Source organism: Oreochromis aureus, linkage group 4 (assembly GCF_013358895.1).
Source record: "Oreochromis aureus strain Israel breed Guangdong linkage group 4, ZZ_aureus, whole genome shotgun sequence".
Lineage (NCBI taxonomy): Eukaryota > Metazoa > Chordata > Actinopteri > Cichliformes > Cichlidae > Oreochromis > Oreochromis aureus.
Genome location: NC_052945.1, coordinates 3,272,653 through 3,291,382, shown reverse-complemented (window position 1 = coordinate 3,291,382; position 18,730 = coordinate 3,272,653). Strand labels below are relative to the sequence as shown.

Here is an 18,730-nt window from a genome sequence, read left to right as displayed (position 1 = left end):
ACAACCTTAAAGCTAGCGGCACAATACTTGTGATTTGGTCAGTGCCACATTAAACCCATAAAAAGGCCATATGTCAGTTTATTAGGTCAAGTTTGGTCATGACACACAAGCTGGACCTTGTCGGCTAAAGTTACATTAGCTAAAGCAAACATTTCGGTAAAAGAAAAACACACATCATGCCATAGATTCAAAACATGTTCCAACTTTTGTAGCTGTCTTTCCTTATAGTTATAACCAATGTTACTCACCTTGAAAGCATATTCCAAAGAAGACGATTAGAAAACGTCCAAGTAAAGTGAGCATGTCGTTAACCGCCAATTCCCCATGATGCACCTCGGTAGCAGTCACGTGAGGCAGTTTTGAATCCTGCTGTGCTCAACTTACCCACGTTGTCAAGTTCACATAAGTTTCTGATTTAGCTGGACATGAGTTTTCAAGTTAGCTTTTTTTGGTGTAATTGGGACGTTTTTAACTTGTAATTCTATGTTATAACAACAACTTCAGTCATCTATCGTCAAACTGATATAGAATAATATGTTGAAATAACAAACATCTAGAATTACATTTTACAGTGTAGTAAACTCAGAGAAACGTGGAACAAGGAAACACACAACCATGAGGGAAAACACCATAAACAAAAAAGTGTGGAGTTTTTACATAAATCCGAAGTTGAAACCAAAAGGACTTCGAGAACTCACAAAACACAGAATGAACCTAAAGATTTTTAGAACAGAAACCCAGAACTAAAGCCATGAAATATAACCAAAGAAACTTGAAAATAAGAAACTAAATACCAACAGTACAAAACCACCATTCAAACATAATCAAAAATTCTAAACTAGAGAAAACCTAAAAATCAGAAAAACCCGAAGCCCTCGATCCAGGGACCAAGGAATTATAAAGGTGTGTCAAAATGTACCATACATTTTGACACACCTTTGCTACAATCATTATATGTGCTATGGTACATATAATGATTGTAGCATTGTATGCATATTTGTTTGTTCCATATCTCCCGCATGTAGACCGAAGGGTTTATTAGTATATAGTAATATAATTGATGGAACCAAATTTTAATCACGCTGCATCAAATGAGCATCAGTGTCTCATTTACAGGAAGAATTCAAATAAGAAACATTTGAATTGCAAAAAAATACAACAGAAACAATTCAAATGAGCAGCAGTTTCTCTTCTACAGAAACTATTGTCTGCTTTTCTCTTTGATAGAAATCTTTCAGCTGCACAATGAAGCTCATGCTCATTTGTAAAATTCAAATAACCATCAGTGTGTTGTGAACAAAGAATTCAAATCAGAATTTTTTTTTTTAATATTTCCTTTGAAATAAATGGCTAATAAATAAAAGGCCCACAGGTAAAGGCATAGAACTTTGCGTAATTTTAGCAGCTTCTTCTACCAGGACCAATAAACACCAAAGCTTGAAATCAGTAAGGAAGTTTAGAGAGCTGCAGAGATGTTATTTGCATAGCAGGAATCTGAAATGGGCAGAGTTTTTTAAACCGCTCAGTCGTCTGTCTGCAGGAGGATCTTTGTAGCAGCTCAGTATGTATACAGCTTCCTTTTATTTTGTAACTTCATATGACTTTTTAATAATCAATGCTGTGTAAAAATTTAAGATTGTATTAACACATGAAAATATCTTGAAGGAGTCTGATTTCCTGCAGGTTTGTGGAGATAAAATGAGACTTCCGGTCATCCTTTTCCTCATCACAGCATTGGCAGGTAACTGTATATCTCTCCATGTTGTCCTCTTGTGCACATTTTGAGTTATTTTATTATTTATTTTCTGGTTTTCCGTGTTAACATAAAATACATTTATCTGGTATTCAGGCTTTCAGTGGGAGAAAACACAGTGTTTAAACACTGATTTCAGTAACCTTCACTTTAAGAATTCGTAACATTTGTGTGACACCTCTGTTTTTTCCCTGCCTGTCAACTTAGTTATACTATACTAATTATTTTTATACATAAAAACACAGTTTTGCCACAAAGTTGTTTTTTTTAACCATTTCAAAGTTTTAATAATGTTTTTTATTAATTTTTCTGCCTCTCAGGGAGTGTTCCCATCAAGACCTTGGTTTTCCCCACTGAGTCATGCACCAGTTTTGTTGAGATGATCCCTCAGAAGCCAATGAACCTGACTGCGTTCACTCTGTGCATGCGGGTGGCCACGGAGCTCAGCAGCCAGCGAGAGATCATCCTCTTTGCATACCGGACTGGAAACTACGATGAGCTGAACGTGTGGGGTGAACTGGATGGAAGGTAGGACATCTTAAAGTCAGCATCACCTACACTGTGAGCTTTACAAAAAAAATAAATAAAACCAAATCTGAAAAAAGTTCCCACCCATATATTTCATGTACACTAACTTTATTCTGTTAATGGAGGCATGCTGGCATAGACTCCAGGCCTCCATGACCCTGATAATGTTCAGAGTAAGAGAATGGACTGGTTTCAACAGAATGTGTCAAAATGAAAATTACAGATGGATTTCTCCTGTACTTACAAATCTATGAGGGAAAAACAGCCCAAAATATGTGGTTTATTAAATATACTGAAGTCATTGTGGAGCACAGTCGGCTGATTCTGTGGGGGTTAGGTGGTTTTTACAGTGGCCCTGAGAGGCCAAACAGACTGCAACTTAAGAAAACACCAACAATAAGAAAAGTGCTGCAAAAGCACACAAAACACAACGGAAATAGGAAAAACAAAAACAGAAATAGGAATAAACAGATTTCCAAAAGCACAGGGGAAGTGTTTCTGAGAAGATAATAACCAGACGGACCAGTTGCAGGAACTAAAATGTGCTAAGAATTGCGCTGGGAGACACTTAAAAGAAGTGGAGGATCTGTCGGTTTTATGAGGAAAGAAAATATGAGAGGTAAGTGTGTTAGCCTAACTATTAGAATAAAAATCCGTCATCAGTATTATATGAATCATGAGCTTAAAACACACTTACCTCGCATGCTTTGGTTCCTGCAACTGGTCCAGAAACACTTCCCCTGTGCTTTTGGAAATCTGTTTTTTCCTATTTCCATTGTGTTCTGTGTGCTTTTGCAGCATTTTTCTTATTGCTGGTGTTTTGTTAAGTTGCAGTCTGTTTTGCCTCTCAGGGCCACCGTAGGGTTTTACATTAAGCTGCCTGCGTGCAGACTTATAATGATTTAACATGCATATTGTTTGTGTGTGCAGGCTGTCCTTTTACATGGCTGGAAATCCTGTTTTATTTAAAGTCCCTGAGCTCAGAGCCCTGATTACCCACCTGTGTGTCACCTGGGATTCCACTTCAGGTTTAGCTGTCCTCTTCCTGGATGGAAAGAGGAGCTTATCCAAAATCTACAAGAAGGATCACACTGTCAGCCCAGGAGGCAGGGTTATCCTGGGACAAGATCCAGATATTTATCTGGGAGATTTTGATAAACATCAGAATTTTGTTGGTGAGATCTGTGATGTGAATATGTGGGACGTTGTTCTGCCAGATAGCGTGATCCAAGGCATATTTGCAGGGCAGAGAGAACCAAGAGGAAATGTTTTTGACTGGGACAGCACAGAGCTGAGAATTAACGGGGACGTAGAGGTCGCCATTCGTGAGCTGTACACTCCTGTATGGGCTCAAAATGTGGTCATAAATATTGAAGCTGACGTGTGAGGACTCACAGTGTTTATGATGCTTTTCACACACGCTGGACCACAGTAGCATTCACGCTTTGTTTTTTTCCTTGTGAATAGCATGGCCTTAAATGACTCTGTAGTTATTTATTTTTTACATGTATTGACACTTGTTACTTATGTTTTAATTAAAGTTTCTGTTGATTGATTTACTGATTGATATGTTTCCCTGATGGCCAATTAACATCAATCAGAGGACTCATTTTCATTTTACGTTGTGGGACAAACAGGGCCCAATTTGAACTTAAGTGGACAGAACAGTGAAACTACATAATAAATGGGTAAAATTACAAAAAAGTGCAGTTGTTTCATTGCCCAAACTGTGTAATGTGTAATCATAAAATATTAATATATTAAATATATTAAAAGATCACAAAATGCTTTGTTTCACAAAGGGATGACAGAGTATGAAACAGAAACAGACAAAAGTTATGCGCTCCTTCACATTTTCCAAACCTGTCCTGTGGGCGGGAGTCTTTGCCAGTCCTGCAGGCTGTATGTTGGACATCCCACCCAGTAAGAACATACAATCCTTACCAAGCCAGTATTCATAGTGAATTCATATATTATATATAATTGCTTACATGCATATTTCCAGGAATTTTTTAACAGTAGGATAGGCCAAAAAGAAGAACGGGAAGTAGTCTTTTAAGTAAAAGCAGAGGTGGGACCAAGTCATTGTTTTGCAAGTCTCAAGTAAGTCCCAAGTCTTTATCCTCAAGTCACAAGTCAAGTCTCAAGTAAAGTCAAGCAAGTCAGAGTCAAGTCGCAAGTCAAGACAGACAACTTTCAAGTCAAGTCCCAAGTCCGAAACTTTGAATTTCAAGTCCTTTCAAGTCTTTTTTTTTAACCCTCTGGGGTCCCGGGTATAATTGGCCGTTCTTGACTACTTTTGATTTTACTTCTATATTTCACTTTTAAAATATGTTTTTCTCGCCTTGTTTGGTATCATTATTTACAGCACAACCTCAAATATCTGAAATTTGAGTTATTTTTTCATTTTGGTATACTATATTAGCACAGTTGATCTAAATTCAGACAAAAATTCAGAATCCGAGTAGAAAAAGTTATATTTTTTACATGTTTAACGAATCATTTTCATAACTTGAAATGCAAATAGAAATTGTACATTTCTAAAAATTATGCACAAGTTTTGCAAACAACAAAGTTATATGGTACTATTTACCTAAAAATGCAGCCAAGGCCTCAGGCGTTTTTATATAACCATTTAAATCTATTTACAGAACAATCAGGTGTGCTGCATCAAATAAGAAGGCACACAAATTATTTGTGCCAGTCCAAAAATGTAGTTTGTGTTCAGTATAAGACAGAGGAGAACACCACAGGCCTAAACCCTGCAGGTCTGACAACTGGAAGTGCAACAGTCCAGTTTTCTATGTGGAGACAGCGTTTACACTGGAATCTGCCTTTGACAGCTTTTTTAGATCAAATATGAAATTCAGCAGTCTAACCGACACACAATACAAAACAATAAGTACACAACAAACTAACTATGGCCTCCAAACACGCTAAACGTCACTAATGTCTCACATATGAAAACTCTCTCTCTCTTTTCTTTCGCTCGCCCGCTTTCCGTCATGGGTGTCACTCCTAAAACTTCCCTTCTCCCTAAACAACCAAATGTCACATGTTGCCTTATCATTTTTTGATTGGCTGACATGGTAAACTCTAACACCAATAGGGAAGGGTGTTTTTCTTTTCTTTTTCACTCGCAAGTGGAGAGCGTATGCTAGGCTGTCTGTAGAAAACGCCGTTTTTGTCTAGCATCCCTGTTGAGAATAACCTTTGCAAATAAACAACAGCTAATAATATAAGATCAAGTATTTTATTTGATGTATTGACATAAATGACAGAAGAAAAAGGCCATGTATAGCAGGACTACTCAATTACACACTAAGGTGGGCCAGATTTTCTAACCAAAAAATTTTTTTCCTGGCTCAGACATGCAAAAGTTAAACACGACCATACACTAATTGCAAATTAAACACAGTGATTTTGAATTGTGATGTGATGGTAAAATAAATATTTGTCAGTCTAAACTGGGTTAAATCTCACGGGGTTAATGATGGGGAGAGACGGAGAGAGACTGAGTACAGCTACAGAACCCACTTTCTGAAACGGACCCTGCTCACCATTCACCGACAATTCTGAGCTAACAAGTTGCATGTTATTCTTGGATGCGCTTGGATTTAAAATAGCATGACAAACATATCATACCTGTTAAAGCCAAACAGTATCATCAACGTAGCCAAGAACATTTGCTAATAAGATGAAGTTAGCTAAGTCAGCTGTCTCATCTCATCAAAAAAAAAAAAAAGCACCACCTACCGTTCTTTATGCAACTTCAAATGTCGGACAAAGTTGGAAGTTGTTCCATCTCCGTCTGTGATTCTCTTCTTGCATGTTTTGCATATTGCATTTCGTTTTTGTTGACTACTTAGTAGTTTATGTACCGAAAAGAAATTACTCTTGGAAGCATTTTTGGCTCGAGCGTTTTTGTTCTTCTTGTTTTTCAAATCTGGTTAATTTGATTGGCTGTGCTACAGCCCACGCTCACATACATACGGAGTGTGGTAAGAATGACTGAATGAATAAAGTGAATTAATTGTCCGCACTTTTTATATAATATGTATGTTAAATTTTAGATTTGGGTAAAATATCAAGTCTTTTCAAGTAAACAGGTTCAAGTCCAATTCAAGTCCCAAGTCACTGGTGTAAAAGTCCAAGTCAAGTCACAAGTCTTACAACCTTTTTTCAAGTCAAGTCTAAAGTCATAAAATTAATGACTCGAGTCCAAGTCATGTGACTCGAGTCCACACCTCTGAGTAAAAGTCTTTTACTCAAAGGTGCATGGATGAGTGTCCTCTGTTGGGTCGCGATCAAGTTAGACGTTAAAAAATATCGTATTGCTTTGCGTTGAATTGTTTTCATACAGTTGGAGTCATTATCACTTTTTGGCTGAATCCGAGCAGAGTACATGTAAACCCTCTGTAATCTACTGTTCATATTGCTCCCTCTTGTGGTCTTCTGAAGCTTTATAAAACATGAAAAGTTGTGTCCACTTTCGAGCTGTGTTTATAGTTTATTTCTTTATAATTTCATTTTCGTGTGGGGTTTTTTTTTTTTTTTTTGGTCTGATTTTCTTTTGTAATACTGTTCGACAACTTCAAGAATAGTATTTTGTTTCCACCCCCAAAAAACGCAGTCTATAATTTCCAGGTTAACAGGCACGGACGGGGTTCGAACCCGCGATCTTCGGTTTACGAGACCGACGCCTTACCACTTGGCCACCGCGCCTGGTAATATAAAATTCGCAGTGTCTGTCAATTTGAAGGTACAGCGTGAACAATGTGTGACGTAAGTGCTGAGATTTCATTTGACTGTTTCGCCGACGGAGAAGAATCACGATTCAGAACTCCGTCCAAAATCTGTTCAATTTTGGCTTTGTCATCAACACACAAATGCACGTCATATTAAAAAGGCCAAGGACGGAAATTCTTTAAAACTGAGATAAAATATCCTGACAACATCATGTATGAAGCCGAATGTACCAGTCGAAAGCATTCCTGATAAAGACATGTCTCAGGTTATGATTTATAGGCTACATTTTTGGGTCTGTGCGAAGTAAGAAAATTCTTTGTTTCTGAATGGAGTTTGGCTTTCTTCACGACCTCACACACGCGATGGAAGGGTGTCTTCCCGGAAAACGCACCCGGAAGCAGATGAAGTGGCTCACGGCAGATGGGATTTCCTTTTTAACCGCTAACTGTAGAGTCAGCATGATGATGTGAAAGTCTCCTGTACATGTATGGGACGGAGGAAGGACTGTGTGATCCTCGAGTAATGCTGTGAGTAATGGTGCCTCTTTAAAAGAATCAAAGCTAGCTTTAGCTTGGTGGTAAAGCGATAGCTTGGTAGCTAGCAGGGGAGAAGTTTGTGTGCAAGGTGCATTATTTTCAGTCTGCTGCATGTGCGCTCCTTGTGAGATTTTACTGACAGGGCCATTATCACCTCTTTGTAGCATTATTTATGTTTTGCATTATACATCAACGATTTATGGGTTGGGTTGGGGGGGGGGGGGGCATGGAACAACCTGGAAAAGTCATTGGATTACGTGATTAATGTTTTGAAAAGAATATTAAAACCAGAAAATTTACTTTGTATTAGAGTTAGTTATCTAAATAAAATGGACAGAGGGAAATTTATATTTGTTAGATCACCAGACACCAAATCTGTGTTTAAGGCACTATCCAATGAGCACTGACGCTTCAAATCAGCAAAATTCACTAAATTGATTTACTCTTTTATTCAGTGTGAGGTGAGACCTGTGACCGAGCCTAGAAAGTGTTTACAGAGTTTTCCCATAGACTTACATAGGACTGGGACTCTTTGTGCAACCAAAGGTGTCGCCCCCTGGTGTCGTTTAAAAAGAAGGTTTAACAGGTTTAATGCACTTCCACTGGCTTCACTTTTCAGACCTGGAAGCTACAACCATCTTCTACTCTGTCTGTGATGTAATATCTGACCTGAGCTCCAGGAGCACTGACTCACTGAATGTTTTAAATAATCATGTAAACCTGCTTCTAGACCGTGTGTAAAACATCAGAGCCTCTTTTCTTAGTATTTAGGGAATTATTGTGGCTCTAGCCAAATTCCTGTTGGTCATTTCACTCAGTTTAAAAAAAAAAAAAAAACTTTCTAAGGTAAGTTTTTTTTCATCAACAGCGTGGGACTTCTTTGGGTGCTGTGTCATGAATAAAAGCCTTTACTGCAGAGGTATTGTAAGCAGTAATGATAGAGGACATGGTTTTGTTTTCACCTGGAGAGTCTGTCTCTCTGTCTTATGGCAAATTATGGGGCTGCAGGAGGTTTTCAGACCTTTGGCATGAATTGCTAAATGTCAGTTTGACTGTTGACAGATTTGGTCAACACAACTGTGCGATTGGCAGTAGCCTTTATTTTGCAGGTGTGTAGTTGAACACACCTGTCGAAGTCAGTCAAAGGCGGGTGTGGTACTTAGGTAATCATGTAACAATAGTGGCTCATAGGTCAGAATGTCAGCATGTTAATGGTTGTCATGGTTGGTGTGTAGGGGCAGATCTAAGGGGTGGCATGGGGTGGTGTGTGCCACCCTAAAATAATCTCTTGCCTCAAGTTTTGCATATGAAGATGTTGCTTATTAAAATAAGATAGCATTAACACTTTGAGCATGGCTACAGTTAACATTGAATATAATTTCTAAAACAGAATATATTAGATAGTGTTATTCCCCCTCCAATATTAAAAAAATGGTTGTGCCCATAGCTCGGACCAGCTTTATTTCTTGTTGTCAGTAACAAACGATGATTGTGCCAGAGCACATTTTGAATCAACATCACTATGGCGTCATTTTTGTGCCACTATTCTGAGCGCACGTAAAAAAAAATTTAAAAAGTACAAGTGTTGCATTTTGAGGAGAATTTTATTTTGAGTGAAGAAAAGCTAAACAATCATATCTTTTTGTATAAGGACTCCATTGCTTCAGCCAAATCTGCATACTATTCTGGTTTAATCAGTTCTAGTGAAAGTAACTCCAGGTCTCTCTTTTCATTGTTTAGTAAAATTACAAGACCTCTGGACTCATTCCCCTCTCATATGGACTCTGCTGACTTTTGCAACTCTCTTATATCTTTTTTCACTCATAAAATCACTGATATCCACCAACAACTTAACACTGTAGGAAGTTCTAACTTTGAAGTAGACTTTCTGTTTTCCTTACTGTGTTCCTCCCAGTCATTTTCAAGTTTTACTCTTCCCTCCATAGCTGATGTATCAAATCTTATTCAAAAATCAAAATCATCCACCTGTCAGCTCGACCCTCTTCCCACTGTGTTCGTTAAAGGTTGTCTTCCCTCATTGGCTTCTCTCATAACTAGTATTATCCACTCTTCCCTTAACACTGGAATTATTCCTCCATCCCTGAAAACTGCTTCTGTCACTCTAATTCTCAAAAAGCCTGGTGCAGATCCTAATAATTTTGATAAAATCTGCCCTATATCAAACCTCCCCTTTATTTCGAAAATCCTTGAGAAAGTTGTTGCCTCCCAGCTTCACTCACACCTCAATGACTATAATCTCTATGAACAATTTTAGTCTGGTTTTCGCCCCAGTTATAGTACAGAAACTGCTTTGTTAAGGATTACTAATGACCTTCTGATGGCAGCTGATTCTGGTCTTTTAACCATTCTCATCCTTCTGGATCTTGAAACAATGACGAGACCGGCTACAGGAAGGAGGTGGAACACTTAGAGGACTGCTGCAGGAAAAACAATCTCTGCTTAAATGAGAAAAAGACGAAGGAGATGATTGTGGACTTCAGGAGGGGAAGACACACACACACACACCCCTGGACGTCGGAGGACCTGCAGTCGAAGTAGTACCCAGCTACAAGTACCTGGGTATGTGTCTAGATAGCAACCTCACCTGGAAAAACAACACTTCCAGCCTGATCAGGAAGGCTCACCAGAGACTGTACTTCCTGAGGAGGTTGAGGCGTGCGGGACTTGAGAGCTCAGTCCTCATCTCCTTTTACAGATGTGCTAGGGCTGCTCAATTAATCAAATTTTAATGTAAATTACGATCTGGCCTTTCAGCGATCATCAAAAATGACTGAGCCGATTATTAGCACCTCCCTCGTGCTTTACTCTTGCGCTGCTCCGTATGGCAAATCGAGCGCACCTCTCTGCGTTTCGAACACGTGTCACAACAATTAAGAGGACCCGAGGGAAGCTCGGAAAGCTAAGCAGAAGTTATTTGGAGAGGAGAGGATAATGGCTGCTGAAGAAAGAATGCCGTTGGTTGAAAAGAGGTAAAACGACTTCAGTGGTGTGGAAACATTACGGGTTCGCGCAGTCAGATGTGGATCAAGTAGACATAGTGTGTAAACTTTGCTACGGTGTCGTAGCTGCACCACAGAGCAACACTACAAATTTATTCAATCATTTGAAGACCGCTCACAAAGTGACATATGTTTGATGCAATTGTGCATTGTGTGGCTACACAGCTTGCCTTGATGTTTGGTTATTTGTATGCATAAATATTATGCAGTATTTTGAAGTTCACTAAGCATAGATGTTTACATTTTTCATTTATTTTTTATATTGCAAACATTTGCACTGTTATCAGTATTCGCACACCATTTTATATTATTTTTTGACAATCTTTAAAGCCATTATTCAATACATTGTTATTGTTAAATAAATATTGTCAAATAATCGAGATCTCAGTTTCAGTGAAAATAATCGTGATTATCATTTTTGCCATAATCGAGCAGCCCTAAGATGTGCGGTGGAGAGTGTTCTGTGCTCTGGCATCAATGTGTGGTGCAGAAACTGCACTGTGGCAGAGAGGAAAGCTCTACAGAGGGTGGTGAAGGCTGCTCAGAGAGTGGTCGGAGGCAACTGTCACACACATATACACCTCCAGATGCAGGAAGAGGGCCACCTGTATCATGAAGGACTCCACTCACCCAGCACACCCACTCTTTATCCCGCTCCCCTCAGGAGGCTGAGGAGCATTAAATGCAAAACAACCAGACTGAGAAACAGCTTCATTCCAGAAGCTGTGAGACTTCAATACATAAATGGACAGGAACTGCTATTGTAGCACCTTAATCACCACTGACACTGTCACTTTATCAATGCTGGCATCATGCCCTTTGCTGCTAAAAGTATTTATTTATACCCATATTTATACCTGCACTCTATACCCATACTCCATACTGGTACTCAGGTTGTTGCACTTTACTTATTGCATTATTTATCGTATTTATTTTATTGCTTGTTATTCTGATTGTTTTTTTTTTTTTTTTTTTTTTTTAAAAAAACCCAACTATTATTAATTACTCTTTTTTTTTTTTTTTTTTTTTTTTTAAATTCTGTATCTTTATTATCTGTACTATTTTGTTTCTTTTCGCTCCGGGACCGTGTGTACATAATTTCGTTCCACCTCATGTTAACGTGATGCGAATGACAATAAAGCTCCTTGAATCCTTGAATCCTTAGTGCGGCATTTGACACAATTTCTCATAATGTCCTCCTGAGCAGATTAGCATCCACTGGCGTTAGTCATACCCCCCTTGCCTGGTTCACCTCATATCTCTCAGACCGCACTCAGTTTATCCAATTTAAATCACACTCTTCAAGTCTCTATCCTGTTTCTGCTGGTGTGCCCCAGGGTTCAGTATTAGGGCCTCTTTTATTGATTATCTACATGCTCCTTCTTGGACAAATATTCCGAAAATATAATATCAATTTTCATTGTTATTTCATTGTTGTTTCATTGCTGATGACACCCAGCTCTACATTTCCTCCAAACCTAATTCATCCCTTCCACCTACCTCCCTCTCGAACTGTCTTATGGAGATCAGATCTTGGTTCTCCTCCAAGTTCTCAAACTTAACAGTAATAAAACTGAAGTTTTACTCGTTGGCACAGCCTCTACCATAACCAAATCTCACAGTTTCTCCATTAATATTGAAAATTCCCCATCCTTCCTTCCCCCCAGGTAAAGAGTTTGGGTGTCATACTTGACAGTACTCTCTCATTTCAGTCTCACATTAAATACATAACCCGGTCTGCATACTTTCACTTACGTAACATTAGCCGACTTCGTCCCTTCCTTACTCCCCATGCTGCTGTCATCCTTGTCCGAAGTCTTATTACTTGCCGGATTGATTATTAAAACTCCCTCTTATTTGGTCTCCTCAATAAGTCCCTCCATAAACTTCAACTTCTTCAGAATTCTGCAGCTCGGGTCATAACTCGTACTCACTTAAGAGACCATATCACCCCAATTCTTTAACAGCTTCACTGGTTGCCCATAGAAGCCAGGATAAACTTTAAAATCTTAGTTCTCATGTTTAAGTGCATCCATAACCTTGCCCCTCCTTATCTCTGTGATCTGCTTCATATCACCACAGTTTCCTGCTCTCTCAGATCTTCATCTGCCAATCATCTTGTTGTTCCTTCTGCTTGCCTTATCACTATGGGGCACAGAGCTTTCAGTCACTCTGCTCCTTGGCTCTGAAACTCACTTCCTTCAACCTTAAGAAATATAGATTCCCTTCCCTTATTTAAGTCACAACTCAAAACCTACTTGTTTAAACTGGCTTACTCGCTTTAAAAAAGATTTTACTTGCTGTCATCTTGTTGACTTGCTGTCAGCAATGAATTTTGTTCACTCAAATTTAGCTTTTCTTCGCTCCAAATTAATTTCTCCTAAAAATGCAACACTTGTACTGGCAAATTTTTTTTTACGTGCGCTCAGAATAGTGGCACAAAAATAACGCCATATATCACAGGCACGTCAGATCTGATGAGTGATGATACACCTGCTGTCAGGCCTGCAGGGTTTAGGCCGGCGGTGTTGTCCTCTCGTCTGTGCCTAAGTTTTTAAAATTTACAATTTATATTTGCATTTCAAGTTATGGAAATCATTCAGGAAACATGTTTGTGGTTGTTACAGTAAAAACTATAACTTTTTCCTGCTCTATTTTTATGTTTTTGTGTGATTTCAGATCAGTTGTGTTAATGAAAAAAATAACTGTAAATTCAGACAATTCATGTGAGATTGTGCTGAAAATAATGATACCAAACAAGGCAAACAAACCAACGTTATACCCTGGAGCCCAGAGGCTTAACCCAATAAATAATGAAAAGTTAGGTTTAAATTTTATTATATTTCATTTTATATTTGTTGGGCTACATACTTAATCATAGCATAAATCTTTACATTACATTCTAATCAAAATGTTTAATCATCTGGGCTAAAGAAAATAATTAAGTTATAGACTATAGTTATATGTAACATTTTTATGCTTACTGCATTTGATGATTATTATCTTATATAATGCATATTACTGAATATAACACCTGTTAGTGTGTACAAAAAACCCCAAAACAAAACAAAACCAATAAAAAAAAACCCCCACCCCATTTGATTTCCATGCCACCCTAAGAAACTTAGCTCCGCCCCTGGTGGTGTGATCCCATGACAGAAGAGTTCGTTGACAGCCTGTTCTGATGTTCAGCTGAAACTGGTTTCATAATGGATTCACTCCAGGGGGCGCGATTTGTGTCAAAACCATATATTCCATCGCATCAGTTGAAAGAGCACAAAAATGCCTCAGATATACGATATGACGTATAATTTGTGCATGTAGAAGGAAAAGTGTTGCAATAAAGCGATTGAAATGTAGTTTTTCAAAATCAGAATAAAGGATGATTTGGACACAGTGTAACTACAGGAGGAAGCTTTGTCATAAAACGGTGCCTTCAGAAGATCTCAGAACGCAGGTTCAGTCATCAGAAGTCCAAAGTTTTGTGACCTGTTTAAACGTTAATCAATGTTTTTACAATAGAGACCTTTGAGACGATTTTTATTTGAATGCCGTTCTTTGACCCTTTTTTTATGAATAAATGCATAAAAAACATGAGACCAGTCACTACTGGGAATCATGGCCTGTTATTCCCAGTCGAACTGCATGTTTTGATATAATTTCGTAGAGGTTCTCAAAGCTTCAGAATGAGTCATGCATCAAAATTCAGCATCGAAGAAGTCGTGTGCTTCAGTGCTTTGCATTGACCCACTTACATTTAAATCATCAAGTTAAAACTGTCTGAAACATGAATCTGTATTATTATCATTATTATTATTATTATCATTATTATCTAATATTTATTTAATGCAGAAATGTTTTATAATGTTAAATCTTATTATAATATTATTATTATTATTTTATTTCTCCATGAGTCCATATTGATAACATAGTGTGCATTGTGTTTCAGCAGTGCTACATCCATCTTTTATACCGTCAATGATATAAAACCAGGGCTTCGTGTACTAATATGTGTGATATTCTGATCAGAACAAACTGATATGGTGTTTTTGGTTTTTAAAAGTATTTCATCTTGTATCTGAATTATTTATGTGTCGTTCCCATGTTCCAGTCTTTAACAGAGTCTGATCTACAGCTGAGCCTCCGTCCTCCTGCTTAGCCATGCCATTGGTGGTGGATGCTGTGTGGGCGCTGTGGAGCATCGCAGCCGGCGTCTACGACTACTTCCACACCAGTGCCATGGAGGAGAGGATCCACACACTGGAGAATGTCCTCTCCATTCACCAGTTTGTGATTGCAGGCCTGTCAGCAGGCCTCATTCTGCTCATGACCTACATACTGTTGAGAAAACACTAAAACCGTCCTCACCTGAAGGACAAGCACCCACTAGAGGTTCTTTGCCTGAAGGATGACATGTTTGGTGACAGTCAAGATGTCCCAGATGAAGTCGGGAGGACTGATGGGCTTCTAAGTCTGACCAACAAAGCTCCACCAGGACATGCTTTCTGAAACCTGGTGCACTTTGGGTAGTGGCTGCTTAGTTGGTTTGTCTGTTTGCTGCTTTGTTTAAATGTTAAATTGTCCTGCTAAAAGAAACATAACAGCTTCTCAAGGCGAATTTGCACTCTGTTTTCCTAAACATGAAGGACTTCGCTGTTTAGGAAAAACGCCTGAGATGGCGTCATGACCTCAAACACCTCCTCAGAGCGTAATGAAGGAGTTAAAATGAAGTTATTGTCGGTTTTATGATTGATTTTCTGAAAAGGGAAGAAGCCCAGAATGACTGTGATCACTGCTACATTTTTAACACCGTTGTTGAAAAATCACACCATAATTAACTCGATCGGTTCTTCTTTTGTGCTTCCAAATGAATCATGTTATTTGTTAAGACAAATAATCTGAGATGCATCCAAACTGCCTGTTAATCTTTACATCTTCTAGCTCCATCTTCATGACTTATAAATGGTGGCAATGTCTGAATGAGACACATGATGTTGCGGACTAATTAGGGGGTCCTTCTCATACCTGATTTGTCTGATTTCTCAGCCTGATCCGAGCCAGAATTACACGTGTGAGACCTCAGGTGCACCACGCAGTTTAGGAGATGGTGTCAGTGGTTTGTTCAGTGTCTCATGTCAGAATACTTTTTTGTAGATAATTTGACTGTTACAGGGAGTCTATGGTCAAAATCAGCCGCGGAAAGCACACAGGAAGAGAAGGAAACTAAGTCTTTTGCTATATAGTCACCAGTGAAGGGATTACCCATCGCTAATAATGTTGTGACAGTAAAGTGGACTTATTCTGCTTATGCAAAGTTACTCTAATTGAATAGCTTTGCATGATTCACAGCTCAACATACGCTCTGATCCAACCCTGAAGTTCATCTTCTGTCTGAAATGAGATGTTTTAGCCCCTCCCCTTTTAACCCAACTTTCTTTTCAGTCTCAGTCACACAAACTGGCCACCAACCACCTGGCAACCTCCAGACGTTGGGGAAAAATGTATATTTCCTGAATTCATTGGGTTACCTCAGGTTGATGGCTGTTGTCAGTTGAAATCAGTTGCAAAGAAACCCTGTCGAGATTGGTCACTAGCTGCAGACGAGGAAGACTAAAAGCACAACTTTTAGTTTGGAGGCAACGGCCTCTGTTACTGGTTTCTGTTTCATTATTTCACTAACCAAAGTAAATGTGGACAGAGGAACAGTAACGTCAGCCTGGGTTTTGACTTTCATTGACTTTATGCCATTTTTAATTTTTAAATTGATTCAGTGGGACAGAAATGCCAAAAATATGATGTCTGGGTCTGCTAAGCTTGATGGGAATGTGGTCGTACTAGAATCTACCCCATCTCTGAGACTGGTTCCAACATGCACAGTCACTTCACGGTGTTTGCTGTAAAAGATTATAATCGGAGATTTTAAAAAATGCTCGCGGCAACTGTGGTTTGTAATTACCCTGATTCCACTAACACACCTGGACTTAGAGGATAAACTCAAAAAACGCTTCAGACGCTGGGAAATGAATTCATCCTGTATGTGGTTTATTTATTTTTCACACCAAAGGGAAATGATTGGTGTAGGATGGAGGTTAAAGTGTGTATTTAATGTGGAAAAGGGAGATTGTGTGTTTAATCTGTTTGTTTACATTTTTACTAATGTGTGTGTGTGTGTGTGTGTTACGATTTAACCGATCATTGGTGGCTCACTCACTGCTGTACCTGCTCACACTCTGGGCTTCATTGTCAGTGTACTGTATACACTACTGTGTGTTCTACCCAGCAGAACCTCTGCCGCAACTGCTATTAAAAGGGAATATGTTTGAATACTGATCAGAATTTAAGTCCAGACTTTGTTGTGTTTTATTCATAATTTGTGTTTTCTGATTGACGTTTTTTGTCTCTCTTCCTCTTTTCTTTTGTCCTCTCACCTCCCTGCTCCTTCAGCCTGGCTCTGTAAGAGTTCTTTTCCTGTTGAAAGGGAGCTCTTCCTCCCTGCCATTGCCAATTGTTTTGAGATAGGGGATCATCTCATGGTTGGGATTCTTTTTCTAATATTGTAAAGGATTTTTCCTGTGAAGACTGCTTTGGTAGTATGGGGTATTAGCCCTGTTGTCACGTGTTCTTCCGTCCTTGTACAACCACAGTGGAAGCACAGTTCACATTTCCAGCGATAAGTCAAATTAGGCCAGTGCGACTGGAACTTTTATGGAAAAACATTTGTAGGCAAAGTCAAGGAGATGATGTTGGAGATCGCATCTTTGCTTTTTTGTGGATGGCGTGGTCAACAAACGCTCCCTATACTGCCAAAGGTATTCACTCACCCATCCAAATAATTGAATTCAGGTGTTCCAATCACTTCCATGACCACAGGTGTATGAGATGAAGCACCTACGCATGCAGACTGTTTCTACAAACATTTGTGAAATAATGGGTCACTCTCAGGAGCTCGTGAACCGTAGTAGGATGCCACCTGTGCAGGAACTCCAATCATGAAATTGTAAGTAGGTCACCTACTTTCTGTAGTCAGTTGCTACAGACCTCCAAACTTGATGTGGCCTTCAGATTAGCTCCATAAACAGTGTGTATAGTGCTTCATGGAATGGGTTTCCATTTATGAGCAGCTGCATCCAAGCCTTACATCACCAAGCGCAACGCAAAGTGTCAGATGCAGTGGTGCAAAGCACCCCGCCACTAGACTCTCGAACAGTGAAGTGTGAATCACACTTCTCCATCTAGCAATCTGATGGACGAGTCTGAGCTTGGTGGTTGCCAGGACAACAGTACATGTGTGACTGCATTGTACAAAGTGTAAAGTTTGGCGGAGGGGGGATTATGGTGTGGGGTTGTTTTCAGGAGCTGAGCTCGGCTCCTTAGTTCCAGTGAAAGGAACTCTTAATGCTTCAACATACCAAGACATTTTGGACAATTTCATGCCCCAACTTTGTGGGAACAGTTTGGAGATGGCCGCTTTCTGTTCCAACATTACTGCGCACCAGTGCACAAAGCAAGATCCATAAAGACATGAATGAGTGAGTTTGGTGTGGAAGAACTTGACTGGCCTGCACAGACTCCTGACCTCAACCCGATGGAAGACCATTGGGATGAATTTGAGCAGAGACTGTAAGCCAGGCCTTCTTCTCCAACATCAGTGTCTGACTTCACAAATGTGCTTCTGGAAAAATGGTCACAAATTCTCAGATACACTCCTAAACACTGTGGGAAGCCTTGCCAGAAGGGTTGAAGCTGTTATAGCTGCACACTGCAACTGGTCTGTTGTGGTGAAGAAAGGGCAAATTTGTTGTTTCATGGGTTGATCTATGGCCTCAAGCTGTGGCTAGTGACCTAAAGAATAAGATCAACAACTTGGTGTCTTCCCCAAAGAGGAGAAGGCTCAGAGGGAGGTCTGGGGATCTTCTCTGCTTGGACTGGTGTCCCTCCAACCTGGATGAGGGGTAGAAGATGGGAGGATGGATTTTGTAGAGTCTGTACTTACATTATAAAGCTCCTGAGACGACTGCTCATCTGAGTTTTTATCATAGAAGTAAAAATAAAGTTAATTAAATTGATGATCCAGAGTTGTTGGGGTTTTTTTCTAATTTTAATTTTCTTATGGGAAGCACAGAAGCAGTAATCTAATATATCTG

At 39.3% G+C, this 18,730-nt stretch overlaps 1 protein-coding gene, 1 long non-coding RNA gene and 1 other non-coding gene across 3 annotated transcripts; 2 read left to right on the top strand and 1 right to left on the bottom strand.

Moving 5' to 3' along the window:
* Positions 1-1,509: 1,509 nt before the first annotated feature.
* On the top strand, positions 1,510-2,285 carry LOC120439830 (pentraxin fusion protein-like). Its single transcript, XM_039611087.1, has 3 exons — positions 1,510-1,561; positions 1,666-1,741; positions 2,074-2,285. Exons 2-3 carry the CDS (start codon positions 1,699-1,701, stop codon positions 2,283-2,285), a joined length of 255 nt encoding a protein of 84 aa, XP_039467021.1. The 5' UTR covers positions 1,510-1,561; positions 1,666-1,698.
* Positions 2,286-6,934: 4,649 nt separating this feature from the next.
* On the bottom strand, positions 6,935-7,006 carry trnat-cgu. Its single transcript has one exon. It is a non-coding gene; the product is annotated as a tRNA-Thr (tRNA).
* Positions 7,007-7,421: 415 nt separating this feature from the next.
* Positions 7,422-16,927, top strand: LOC116314259. The gene is made up of 2 exons (XR_004199012.2): positions 7,422-7,557; positions 14,698-16,927. It is a non-coding gene; the product is annotated as an uncharacterized LOC116314259 (long non-coding RNA).
* Positions 16,928-18,730: the final 1,803 nt, after the last annotated feature.

Coding starts and splice junctions, on each gene's coding strand:
- LOC120439830 (XM_039611087.1), top strand. CDS start 1,699: ATGAGACTTCCGGTCATCCTTTTCCTCATCACAGCATTGGCAG. Junction 1,742..2,073: donor CCTCATCACAGCATTGGCAG/GTAACTGTATAT, acceptor TCTGCCTCTCAG/GGAGTGTTCCCATCAAGACC.